General features: G+C 38.4%; 2 protein-coding genes across 4 annotated transcripts; one reads left to right on the top strand and one right to left on the bottom strand.

The window, feature by feature from the left end:
- Positions 1–252: 252 nt before the first annotated feature.
- LOC103471380 (zinc finger CCHC domain-containing protein 7-like) lies at positions 253–5,147 on the bottom strand. 3 transcript variants are annotated; one of them, XM_081611651.1, is made up of 9 exons: positions 4,979–5,147; positions 4,248–4,563; positions 3,323–3,384; positions 3,086–3,196; positions 2,830–3,003; positions 2,544–2,579; positions 1,344–1,448; positions 1,131–1,248; positions 253–1,004 (listed from the first exon to the last, which is right to left on the bottom strand). In XM_081611651.1, the coding sequence occupies exons 1-9, from the start codon at positions 5,051–5,053 to the stop codon at positions 532–534; spliced, it is 1,470 nt and encodes a 489-aa protein (XP_081467777.1). In that variant the 5' UTR covers positions 5,054–5,147; the 3' UTR covers positions 253–531. The 3 variants fall into 3 exon arrangements, with proteins under 3 accessions (XP_081467777.1, XP_008418562.2, XP_008418563.2); XM_008420340.3 differs by lacking the exon at positions 4,979–5,147 and having other exon boundaries at positions 2,830–3,000; positions 4,248–4,957; XM_008420341.3 differs by lacking the exon at positions 4,979–5,147 and having other exon boundaries at positions 2,830–2,967; positions 4,248–4,957.
- Positions 5,148–7,538: 2,391 nt separating this feature from the next.
- Positions 7,539–10,207, top strand: LOC103471746 (paired box protein Pax-5-like). The gene is made up of 4 exons (XM_008420928.3): positions 7,539–8,087; positions 8,172–8,212; positions 8,286–8,381; positions 9,679–10,207. Exons 1-4 carry the CDS (start codon positions 8,002–8,004, stop codon positions 9,795–9,797), a joined length of 342 nt encoding a protein of 113 aa, XP_008419150.2. The 5' UTR covers positions 7,539–8,001; the 3' UTR covers positions 9,798–10,207.
- The last annotated feature ends 1,948 nt before the right edge of the window (positions 10,208–12,155 follow it).

Genomic DNA, 12,155 nt, shown 5'->3' with positions numbered 1-12,155 from the left:
CGCTAACTAACATTTTATAATCATATTCTAACAGCAATTAAAGTAGTAAAAATCCACCTTAAATCCTAAATGCAGCCCGATTAAAGGCTGGTTTCTATAGTAGATGGTAGATATTTTAAAATTGTCAAGGTTTTAAAACCAAATGACAACTTGAAATCATGCAACCTCAGTTTAAACAAACTTAAACTGTGTTTCAGTTCAAAGGTTCACTCTTGCTGCATAGTAGAAATGAAAAGGAAGAAAACAACCATAGCAAATCAGAAAAAACATTTTATGTATAATAAATATAAAGAGACTTTTCACATGAATTGAATCCACTTGCAAGGCTTTAATATTTATAACATTAATTGTTCTTTAAAAATTTAAAAACGAGTATAAACTTTCACAAAACCGAAAAAAGGCTTAAGCTACTTCCACACTTGATTCAATTAATTTTTTATTAATGTATTTTATGCGTTATTAAATACATATTATAAATAAATTGAACAGAACATTTAATGCCACTAAAAGGTCAAAATTTTACATCACTTTTCATCTCCTTCGGTGACGTACTCTCTGCTTTGGAGACAGAAGGTTTTCACTTCCAATGTCAATGTCACCGTGTGGATACAAATCCCCGCGTTTTATCCCCCTTCTTTTTCTCCACTTCTCTGCCTCTCTGCTCTTCCTGCTCTTCTTCCCAGCTTTCTCCTCTCTCTTTTTGCTCTCCTGAGAGGTTTTGGACTCTCCATGACTGCGCAGGACGGGTCTATAGGGGTCAGTGGGGCAAACTGCATCATCAATGGTGCAAAAATGCCTCCCCAGAAATCCTCCTTCCCGCTTAGCCTGGGCCTCCCTCCTCAGTCGCTTCACTTCACGCCTCTCTCTGCGCCTTTCGGGCCAGGTCTTCCTCCTCCCAGAATGAGCGCCAGGCTCCAGCTTTGTCCTGCTTCTTCCCTGCATCAATGGCGAATCTTTGCAACATTCCTGCTGTGAAGGAGTTAGGGGTCCAGCACTCACAAGGTCTGAAAGCACATGTCAAATTACACAATTTTAAAAACCTTTTGTACAATTAGTACAGCTGAAACACATTGTTCTAAATGTAGATTTTTTTTTTGTGGAATAATTATTTAAAAGCAACTTTTAGTCACCTTTGGCTGGTGTGAGCGTCGGAGCGTTCTGCTGCAGAATGTCATCCAGAGTGTCATAATAACAAACATAAGGCAGTGAGGGAAAAGTGCCACTGATCATCCTCCTCTTTGTGCACTCCTGATGTCAAAAAAGACAACCATCCAAATGAGTGAGAGAAAAAGGACAAAATATAGGAAGAGGGCATCTTGAAATGGTGAAAGTCATCTACTTACATGACCATAATGTCCCCTTTTTGAGCAGTTGTAGCAATGAGCATGGTGACTCTTATGTTTGAGGCTGCAGGCGTTTCTGGGTCTGAAAGGAACCCCTAACTTGACCTAGAAAAAAATGAAATTGACCTTTTATGTTTTGCTAGGCATTAGATTAAAATGCATTGACAAATCCACACTTCAATTGCTACAGAGTACATTAAAAAACATATTTTCCTTAGTTTTTCTTCTGCCTTTATTGTCACCTCTGTTACTGACATGTAAAATATTGAGACCACATGTACTTTTCCGTAACTTATCACACTATAAACACAAACTTTGTGAGTTTTTGTGCTAAATCAATGTAAAGTAGTAACTGTAAAGTGAAGGAAAAATGTTTTATGATTTTCAAGTTTCTTTTGAAAAAGTGAAAAGTGAGGCATGCTTCCTGAGTCAATACTTTGTAGAGCCACCTGTAGTAGAGCTGTAGCTGCAAGTCTTTAAAGATACGTCTAGCTTTGGAGACAGAAAAATATACCCAGTCTTGCTTGCAAAACTGAATGGAAAGTGTCTGCAAACACTGATTTTGGATTTAGTTCTGAATTTTAAGGTCACTCTTGCACACTTCTTACTTTACTTGTATTGCATGCGAGTACTTCTTGATTTGATGGTGAGTTGAACGATTGTTTTCATTCAAAGAATTTAATTTTATTGTTGACTTGTGTTGACTCTGCACGTGACAAATAAACCAATCAGAATCTATCCTTTAAACAGCTGTAATCATCTCTCAATAAACCCCGGCCAGTTTTTCTCCCCCTGCTGCAATATTGTTCCACTATCATGATTAACTGTGGGCTTGGTGTGTTTGCATAAGGATTTGCATGGAAGTTGTATTTTGATCATATCTGACCAGGAAACAGTCTGTATCTCTAACATGGCTAACGCCAAACTGTAAGCTGAACTCCTGATGGCTTTCTTCTTGCCTCTCTTCCACTGAGGCCATATTTGTGGAGTGCACAGCTAATAGTAAGTTCTGCAGGCAGATTCTACTCCCTGAGCTTTGGACCTCTGCAGCTCCTCCAGAGTTACCACCGGATTCCTGGCTGCCTCTTTGACTAATTATCTCCTTGTCCAGCCTGTGTGTCTAGGTGGACGGCCATGTCTTGATACTGTAGTTGTGCAATGCTGCAGATTCATTAGGAATAAAATAAAACTTCCTCTTACAGTCAGGTGGTATTGTCGCCATGTATCTGGGCAGGCCTGAAAAACGAGAAAAAAAAACACAACAAACAAAGAATAAGAATTTCCCTATGAGCAACATCCAGATAAACACGGTAGTTTCACAGAAGAAGAGATGCAGAAACAGAGCAACACTTTATAAAAACTGGGCTAAAATACAGACATCCTCACAAGATTATAGAATTAAGTTTCAAGAATTTCTTCAACACTAAACACACTTTAATCAAAACAATCCAAGGAATTTCTAATGGGAGTTGACAGATGAACTCACATGAAACATGTGGCCGGTCACGCCGCAGCGCTGGCAGTGCTGCTTCCACACTGGAGGCACTCTGCAGGGGTTGAGGGCATGCGAAGGCAGTCCACAAGTGGAACAGGGTCGGCTCGGGCAGTCTCTTTGGACGTGGCCCTGGACGCCACAAAGGACACAAGTGGGACTTTTCTGCTGAGGAGAACAAGATGTTTTTTTATCTGTTTTTGATTGATGACATGATGTTGTCAACAAACACAGGGGTCTCAATTTGTACCTTGTGAAAGTAGCAACTTCTGGCGACGTGTCCCATCCTGTTGCAGATGTTACAGATGGATGAGCGGCCAGCCGTGAAATAGCGACTGCCCAGAGACCGAGTGCCTCCATACTGGACATATTGAAAGATCCAAATAGTGTACAGCAAATAACTATTTCTGAGTTCCTACAATATGTTTTCACTGAACATTTTCTGATTCACAAGCTTAGTGTTTGAAATCTAGATAATAAAGATTACCTTGTCTTTGTCTGAGACAGCCCAGGAATCCCCTCCTGATTTCACTTCCTTGTCTGTCATACCTGGATGGAGAGAATGACCTCAAAATGTTACTGTTACCTGTTAGTGGAGTGGCCACTAGGGCTGCACAATACAAGGAAAATATGCAATAATGCTGGTGAATTCTGTGATAGGGACACAACTGGCAACAAGTGATTAAGTGTATTTGATGCTGTATCAGCATCAGTAGTCTAGTAAATCTTTACTGGATTAAACATCCAAATATTGCCGTCCTTTTAGGGGCCCAACATTTTGTGTAACTCTATAATACTGCCTTCACATAAACAGTAGATGGCAGAAAATACCAAGTATAAAAAGATGCCTGAGATTTTATTGAATGTAAACAATTAATTACACAATTCAAGTCTTTAATACCAAACTACATTGATTTTGTAAAACTACATTTATGAGCTACTTTGATAAGACGAGCATTAATGAGAGAAGCAGACAAAGAGCCTGTAGTTACTCTGGAAGAGCTGCAGAGATCCTCAGCTCAGGTGAGAGTATCGGCTGAAAGGGAAATAATTTGTGCCCTCCACAAATCTGCAATCCTATAAGAAAACCTGACAGAGGCTGCAGCAGTTTCCTCTTCAGCACGACAACAACCCAAACACACACCCTGGACTGCAGTGAAATGACTTAGACCACACCTGAAGTAAATGAATAGCTTTTTATGAGTTATTCAGCCATTTGATTCAGGTGTGAAGAAATGGATCTAGATCTCAAAAATCATAAGTTTATATTAAAGCATATTAATAAGGGGAAGTGTGCAATCCATTTAGCTATTTTGTCTTTTTTTTAATTAATATTAGACAAAAATATTTTTGCACTTGATCTACTGTGATTAGAAGTAAGATAAATAATGTCGGCAAAGATGATCTCTAACCTTCATCTTCAACATCCTCCTCAGAGCTTTCCCAGCAGCCGAGGTTGAGCTGGATGCTTGGGTCCTCCGCCTGCTCCTCTCCATCCAGGATCATCCACTCCTCAATAGGCTGATCGCTGTCCTCTTCCAGCTGCTCCTGTGAACCAGCACTGGAGACACTGCTGGCGTCCTGCTGAGTCTGTCCAGAGGTGATGGAGAAAGCAAGGAGCAGCGGAGGAGAACCGTCTCTGCTGAGCTGTGAAAACAGCTTGGCTCGTTTCTCATGTTTCATGTAACCAGAACACGTCTCTTCTCCACTCTCTGAAGTGATGGAGTCCTCAATGAAGAAAAGGCGGTCTTTGATATTCCCTTTACCATCCGATACTTCATTTTCATTGACAGAGTTCATAGTACAATCTTAGGCAGGCTACGCAGCGCCGCTCAATGGTGAATTCGTGTATTGCATGTAAGCAGCGCGGGACAATAACGCGTTACACAACTACTTCTTAATTCTTACCCTCAACGGAAATTACATTGGATCAAGTTGTTTTAAAACTTGGTTTAGTTTTTAAAATACTTTAAAGGACGTTCTGTAAATGTTTCTAACATATCGGAAACGCGCTAAGGCAAGGCAGCAGTACACTAGCACCTAGCAAGAAAGCTACATTACAAACACGGCTAATACGATGTCAAAACAAAGGCGCTTTTGTGTAGTACACTAATTTATTTCACTGCATCTCGGTAGCGATTACCTCTGTCAACTCAAAACGCATTTCTTCCACGAAGCAGAGACAAATGTAGTTCCCACTAAGCAGGTTTGTGTACATGTGGTTATGATTTGAATTACTTAACCGGCGTTTCCGGAAAAAGTTGGACAGCCAAAAATAAACCCGGAGTTACGTCACTTTTCTTTTCCGGGGAAATGAATTAATGGAGAAATTACATTACATCTTATCTAAGCCAGAAAGGTCTGCAACCTGCTGCTCTTTGAACCTTCCGTACTGCTTCCGCATAACTTTGACTGTCTGTTTTAAAAAAAAAAATAGACATAATAAAATAAAATTTAATTCTGGTTTTAGCAGCTTTTCAGTTTTTTTGATGCAATAATTGCATTGAATCTTCACAACAGAAAGTAAAATATGCATCGTTTTCCACAAATATCAACATCCTATAAGAGATGTATGTATCTACTTTTTTCTTTTTGTTTTTGCAAAAGTTGTATATTCTTTCTTTAATTTGAAACCTGGCAACATAAATAAAATAAAGGTCTTTGAAAATGACCTATAACATACTTATCAAATCCAAATTGTCTTTATTAAAACATGTACATTTTTCAACTTTATATCTGTTTTACTTAGCTGGACTGAGGGAAAATGGCTTTTTAAATCTTAAAGATAGTCGACCCCTATTGTAAACCAACTTATTGTATACTTCTAATGTCTACTGTGTAGACATTGTTTGTAGACATTAGAATAATTGTTGCATTTATTGAGGAAATTATACTTTACAGTCCTGCGGGCTTTATGAAATTAGTTATTCTGTTCTATTTTAAATATAAAACATATTCATAACACTTTTGGATTTTTTTTTCCTTTGTCCTTTTTCTTTCTTGTGATATTACAGCACAAACTTAATGTATTTTATTCATAATTTTGATGATAGAGCAAAACAAATTGGCAAGTAACTCTAAAGTGAAGGAAAAGGGTATCCACACTTTATGACTAATGCCACACGTTCTTAAATGGACTTATGTGTGGACTTTGACTAGTCCATTTTAACACATCAATATGTATCAAGCTGGATCATTTAATTCTCCTGACGGTGAATGTCAGTCTCAGTCTCTTCTCTCTTTTTGTAGGATTGGGCTGTATGTATCTGTATGTACTGTAGATACAACTCTGACCTGCCCTTGCTGATAAGCAGCATCCTCAGAGTATGATGCTTCCACAACTATCTTTGGATGATGAGGATATAATGTTATTTTCTGTCACATTTCTGCTGTTTTTACAAAAGTCAAAAAGTTTTTGTTTGTTTTTTTCAGTCAAGAAATCTATACTAGCCAGGTACAAAGACTGGGTGTGAAATTGAAGCAGTCAAAGTCAGAAGAAATAAAATCTTTAGAAAGCCTGAAGAACTAACGATGAATTCCAAGTTAAAAGATCAAGAAAATCTAGTTCTTTGAAACCAAAGAGATAAAGAATGAAATTATGTTCTTAACGCTTAATATTTTTTCATTCTTTAAAATCCCCCTTTTTGTTCAAACTGATGCATAATAATAGATAGATTACATCGAAATTCTTTCTCTAAGCATTGCTGAAAGAGCTCACTGCTGGGTTAAATCTTTATAATATTTTTTTTAAAAAAGAAAAAAATTGAACGACGTCGACAATATCAAGTTGAACATTTAGAACTTCCTTTTAAAATCCAGATATACTTTTAAAAACGAGTGTTCGCTTAGGGCTAAAGAGAAATGCTCAACATTTATTACAATTTGTCCTGTCTGCACCCTTCTTTGCGTATAAATGCGCTCGACGAAACCATAGGCGCCTCAGCCCCGCCTGTGCGCTCAGAGGCTTTCACCGCTGTTCACTGATCAGGTGCTGAAAGTATACCGTAGAGAGGTAGTCTGCATTTAAAGTTTTAAGTTTATACTTTATTTTCAATTTCTCCGTTTGTTTGAAGGTTCATCGCCAAACTTTGGATACAGAGCTGGAGGATGTAATTTATTTATTTATTTATTTATTTTTGCTCAAGTTTCTGTGTCTTATCTGAACCTTGGAGGTTGAACCACGACAAGTTTAGCAGGTCGTGGTTCTTTGACGTTTCTGTGATGGAAGTAAGTTTTGGACTGGTTCCGTTCACAGTTGCGCACAGTAAGTATCGGAACCTTGCATCCTTTCCACAGAGGCTGTCTGAAGTCCTGGAAATGGGTCTTCTCGTTCTGCTCCGACACTCAGGGCTCGGCGGGGTAAACCAGCTCGGCGGAGTCTTCATCAACGGGCGGCCGTTACCGCACGAGGTCAGACACCGGATCGTGGAGCTCGCGCAGCACGGGGTGCGCCCCTGCGAGATCTCGCGCCGTCTGCGCGTCAGTCATGGCTGCGTCAGCAAAATATTGACCAGGTAGCCGCAGTTTAAAATGGGTTCAGCCATATGGTAATTCATTTGTGTCCCAATATGGAATCAGGAAGTTATGACATCATAAAATATTTCAAAAACAAATGTTTAAAAGCTCGTGGATTCTTTTAATGCTTTTATTGAGTCATCGTGTCTGTTTGTCTTTCGGTCTGTCTATTTTAATCAGGGCGTTTGACCAAAAGCAAAAATCCTGAAACTCGCTGCATACAATGCACATGCAAAATAACAATTATTAGAAGCTTATTAAAAAGATTGTAGCTTTTTGTCATAATTGCTTTCCACAATTTTTAATTTGGCATAGAAAAAAGAGTAGTCGTTTGATTAAACTTAACACAACAAAAAAAACTTGATATGCAGAACCAAATGTTGTGGCATGTAGGGTTTGATAGATAATGCTAATTTCATCCCAACCATGAAAATGGAAACTACACAAAGTAAAAGTTGGCAGCCAACGGACTGCCTGTTTATCCTTCTGTGAGTAAGTGTCAACCTTTCCTTGCCACACACGACTCTTAAACATGCCAGGTACAACGAGACAGGAAGCATCAGACCGGGGCTGATAGGTGGCTCCAAGCCCAAGGTGGCAACCCCCACAGTAGTGCAGAAGATCCTGCAGCTGAAACACAACAGTCCCACGATGTTTGCCTGGGAGATCCGGGACAAGCTGGTGCTGGAGCAAGTGTGTGACCCAAGCAACGTTCCCAGCATCAGCTCAATCAACAGGTAACGGTGTCCTGGTGTGTTTCGGTGTTTCTGCTTGACAGCAAAGATCTGGAAAACAAGTGTTGATTGTTTTGGTGTTTGCAGGATCATCAGGAGGAAAGTTCAGGCGAAGCCTTGTGAAGATGGTGAGTGTCTCTCTATTATACTTCTGTATGCCCAGTCTTCCTCTCAGTGATGTTTGCGTCTCTGTATTGGCAGCATCATCTGTTTCCATGGGGACAGACTGTCCCTCTGAGTCCAGGTTTTCAATCGGAGGGATTCTGGGACTCAGAAAATTCAACAAACAGAACGAAGGTGAGAATCATTATATGTTCAAACAGCAAGTGTCCGTAATACAATGAGCAAATTTAAGTGAAACTGACATTTTTGTTAAACTACTTAAATATTACTCAAAGATTCAACATTATTTTTGTTGTGAAATGATCTTTGTTTTGGCAAACATGTGGGTTTTGACAAGGACATTCTGTAATCTTTAATTTTATCCTTTTAAATTAATATTTCATAGATTTCTTTGCATGCCTATAATATTTATCACATATAATGGACAAAAAAATAAGTGGTTTATGTGCATGACAACTGGTATTTTACATACCTATTAATTTCAAGCAATCCAATAGATGAAAGATTGTTTTTTGTCAGTAAAATACTTGGTGTTTTTTTTATATATATATATAAGTTTGAGGTGTGATAATTGTTGTGGTGTGTTCATTTTGTCCAAATAAACCTGTCATGATTTAAATTATTTTAAATGTATCAAAATCAGTTTCAGTAAGCAGAGTGTGCATACAATGTTATGTCCGTATGATCAGATAAGCCTGTCTATTTAGGATATATTTCATAAGAAATACTAAATTAATGTCTTTTCAAAAAATAAAGATGGAAAAAAAGAAAGAACAAAGCTTTTTCTTGGTTAAGGTTAATTTTATCCTAAATATTAATTTACATCTTTTCATTCTATGAACTGTTGCTTTTCTGCTTTTCACATAATCTTTGTAGAAACAGTTCACTTACATGGCAATCACTCTAAATGTGTAACTGCTGGGAGAAAAACAGTTTTCACATTTTTGTGTGATATTTTTCATTACCTTTGCCTGTGCATTCATTTCCTGCCTGCAGTCTGTATTATTTTTCTGTCCACGCATTAAAGTCATTCAAAATGTTTAAACGCAGTTTAAGTTTTTAATTGAAATTGTCAGAGATAAAGGTCACAAAGTAGAAAATAAGCACTTAATAAGAATAAACATTTGAATAAGCTATGAATACACACAGCATTTGTTAAAATGGCTTTTAACTGGAGACCACACAGAAGACAGATGCGTAAGACTTTGTGCTTTATGTTAATATAAGTCAGACGGAGACACTGCAAGCAGCAGGAGGTCCACTTCGTCTCCCCAGGTCTCCATCCTCCTCCCTGCCTCCCTTTCCATCACAGAGAGAATTAGAACAGGCGGCTTCGGAGACAAATAAGCATAGTTATCTATACGAATACAGCCATTCATGTGGGCTGTTTTTCATTCTTCTAATTAGAACAAATGGAGGTGGAAATGGAGATAAAAGCAAACCTATACGCTGAAGCTGTTCTGTTTTCCAGGAGCGAACGAGTCCTGCGGTGGGCACCACACCCAGCTCTGTCTCTGGAGCAGGTCTGACCTCAGCTCACCATTTCGCCATCAGCCGCCAGCTGACCATGATTCAGATCCGCTAGGTTAGTCTGCACTGATCTGACATGGTGCCCGGGGGATCTTTCGCCTTCGGTCTTCATTTCACCCAAGGACAGATGTCTAAAATCAGAGAAAGCATATTAAAATGAAACTAAAAACACCCTCCTCTTATGTTGTTGTTTGTTTACATAATTTGGAGGATGGGAACAGCAAGGTTGCTGTGATCAGTTCAGAGTGTTGTGGCCTGTCCCTGCGGTCATTTTCTGCTCAGTCAGTGGCTGTAAAGCAACATCATTAGAGGCCCCATGATGGACAACACTGACTGCTTTCTGTCCTTTGTGTCCAATTCCCTCGCCTGCTCTCATGGATGAGGAATCTAGGAAGATGAGAGCTGCTGAAGGGACCAGCAGGGTGAAAAAACACCAGAGCAGCTCAGAGCGTTTTTGTGTGAAGACATACACCGACCAACAATCAAATTCATTTATAAATAAAGCAGATACTGACCGAATTTCAGATTGATTCTGTTTGTTTCTGCAATGCATTTGTGTTGTGATTGAGCAATGAATGAGCTGCCTTTTCACTTTTTACCTTAACATTTCTCAAAAATGTCCCATTGACTTTGTCTCTGTTATGTTGCATTACAGTAATTCTAACAAGAGGGCATTCTCATACTATATAGATAAACTATTTTATATACATAGATTTTTTTCCCCTAATTGAAAAAATTTGAAAATCAGAAAGTAGAAAAAAAAGTAAATTTGGTGGAAAAGTGGTCTATGAAGACCCTAAATGTGTTTCAGCACAGCTATTCAGAATGAAGCCACTCTAGGATTTGACAAAATAGAAAGTTTAAAAAAGTTAACATGATGTCTCCAGGTCAAAAACGACATTGGTTTTATTTCTAGCATCTTAAAGAGCCACCAGCAGACCTGTAGTCTGACAGTGAAAACATACGGAGCTATCTTTTTTTAGTGGAGCTTCGTTTTCCAGAACCTTATGTCAGAAGAATTTATGAATTCAGTTTTTGATTCAACAAGGAGTCAGAAGAGAAGCAAAAATCGGAGAAATGTGATATCTCTCCGCCTGCATATGTCTACATCAGCTTAAAGTATTTTATTGATGTCTTTTAGGCATCCTGATCATAAAGAGCAACAGCGACTCAGTCAAGAAATAACTTACAGGTCAGGAAATTGCAAAATGGAAGAAAACATTCCTTTTTAAGAAACGTAAAGATGTCTTCGGTTTAGAGGGCATAAAATGGGGGCCAATTCTAAATACTTACAGCCATACCAGAAGAAGAAAAAGAAAGGTAAACTAAAGAAAAAAAAATGTGGACTAGAAGTTTTTGTCCTGCTATGTCTATACTTAGTCTCTAGAGGGCAGTGTTTGCATCATCATTCTCTGTTCCACGGGTTTCTCGCTTATATCTGAGTTAATAAATTAATAACAGTACAAAACAAGACCATGTTTATACAACACTAATAAATTACTTTGTGGGACAAGCTGAGTCTTTTAATTAGATTCAAGTAATAAATCCAGGAATTTCTTTTGGTCCAAAGTGAAGGCAAATGTTTTTCATTTACTTTAAAGTACCATATTACAGATGTTAAAAATATTTGCTCTGCCAACATAAATTCTTCAGCCGAGACACATTTTTATTGGTTAGACGTCACCCTGAGTCTTTCAGACATTTAACCTGGTATTTAACATCAGTTAATCATTAAGCACTTTCACCTCAGGTTAAACTTAGATCGAGCCTCATATTTCCCCGTCTTGACAACAGTGACACCAAGAAGCTGAAGTTTAAATCCTGCTGCTGCTGTAAATCAATACACCCACTTCTCATTGTGTTTCTGCTGAATTTGTTGTGGGGAAACAAAATGAAAGGCTTATTTCACATGTGAAATAAGGCTTTTTTGTGCCTCTGATTGTGTTTGCTATTACGAAAAGAACCAAACTTTAAATCCCACCACTACACTGCAGTCAAACCGTTTTTACCTGATGCAGTGTTGTTTGTTGGCACCATTATACCTGAGCGAACCCAGATCACATTGTGGGGTTCCACGGTGTGGATCCATTCTCAGGCCACTTTAATTTAACATCTACTTCACCGGCCTAGATGATCTTCTATTACAACATCTCATGCTCTGTGTGAGCTGATTACACACATTTTTTGTCACCACATCACCGCAGTTCTTTGCAATAACAGGCAGAATCCACAATATGAGTTAATGTGAATTTTCTTCAACTAATGGCAGAAAACATAGAAGTCATTATTTTTGGTCTAAAAAATATTCCAAGGTTAGAAATCAACTCTCTACTAGACTTAGAAATACAGTTTGTAGATCAGGAAACGCAGGTGTTGTCATGGATTTTAACTGAAGGTCTACTACCTAGGTACTATTCT

Source organism: Poecilia reticulata, chromosome 10 (assembly GCF_904066995.2).
Source record: "Poecilia reticulata chromosome 10, P_reticulata-male-v2, whole genome shotgun sequence".
Taxonomy (NCBI): Eukaryota; Metazoa; Chordata; class Actinopteri; order Cyprinodontiformes; family Poeciliidae; genus Poecilia; species Poecilia reticulata.
Note: the sequence above shows the minus strand (reverse complement) of the source record. Positions and strands in the feature narration are given on the sequence as shown.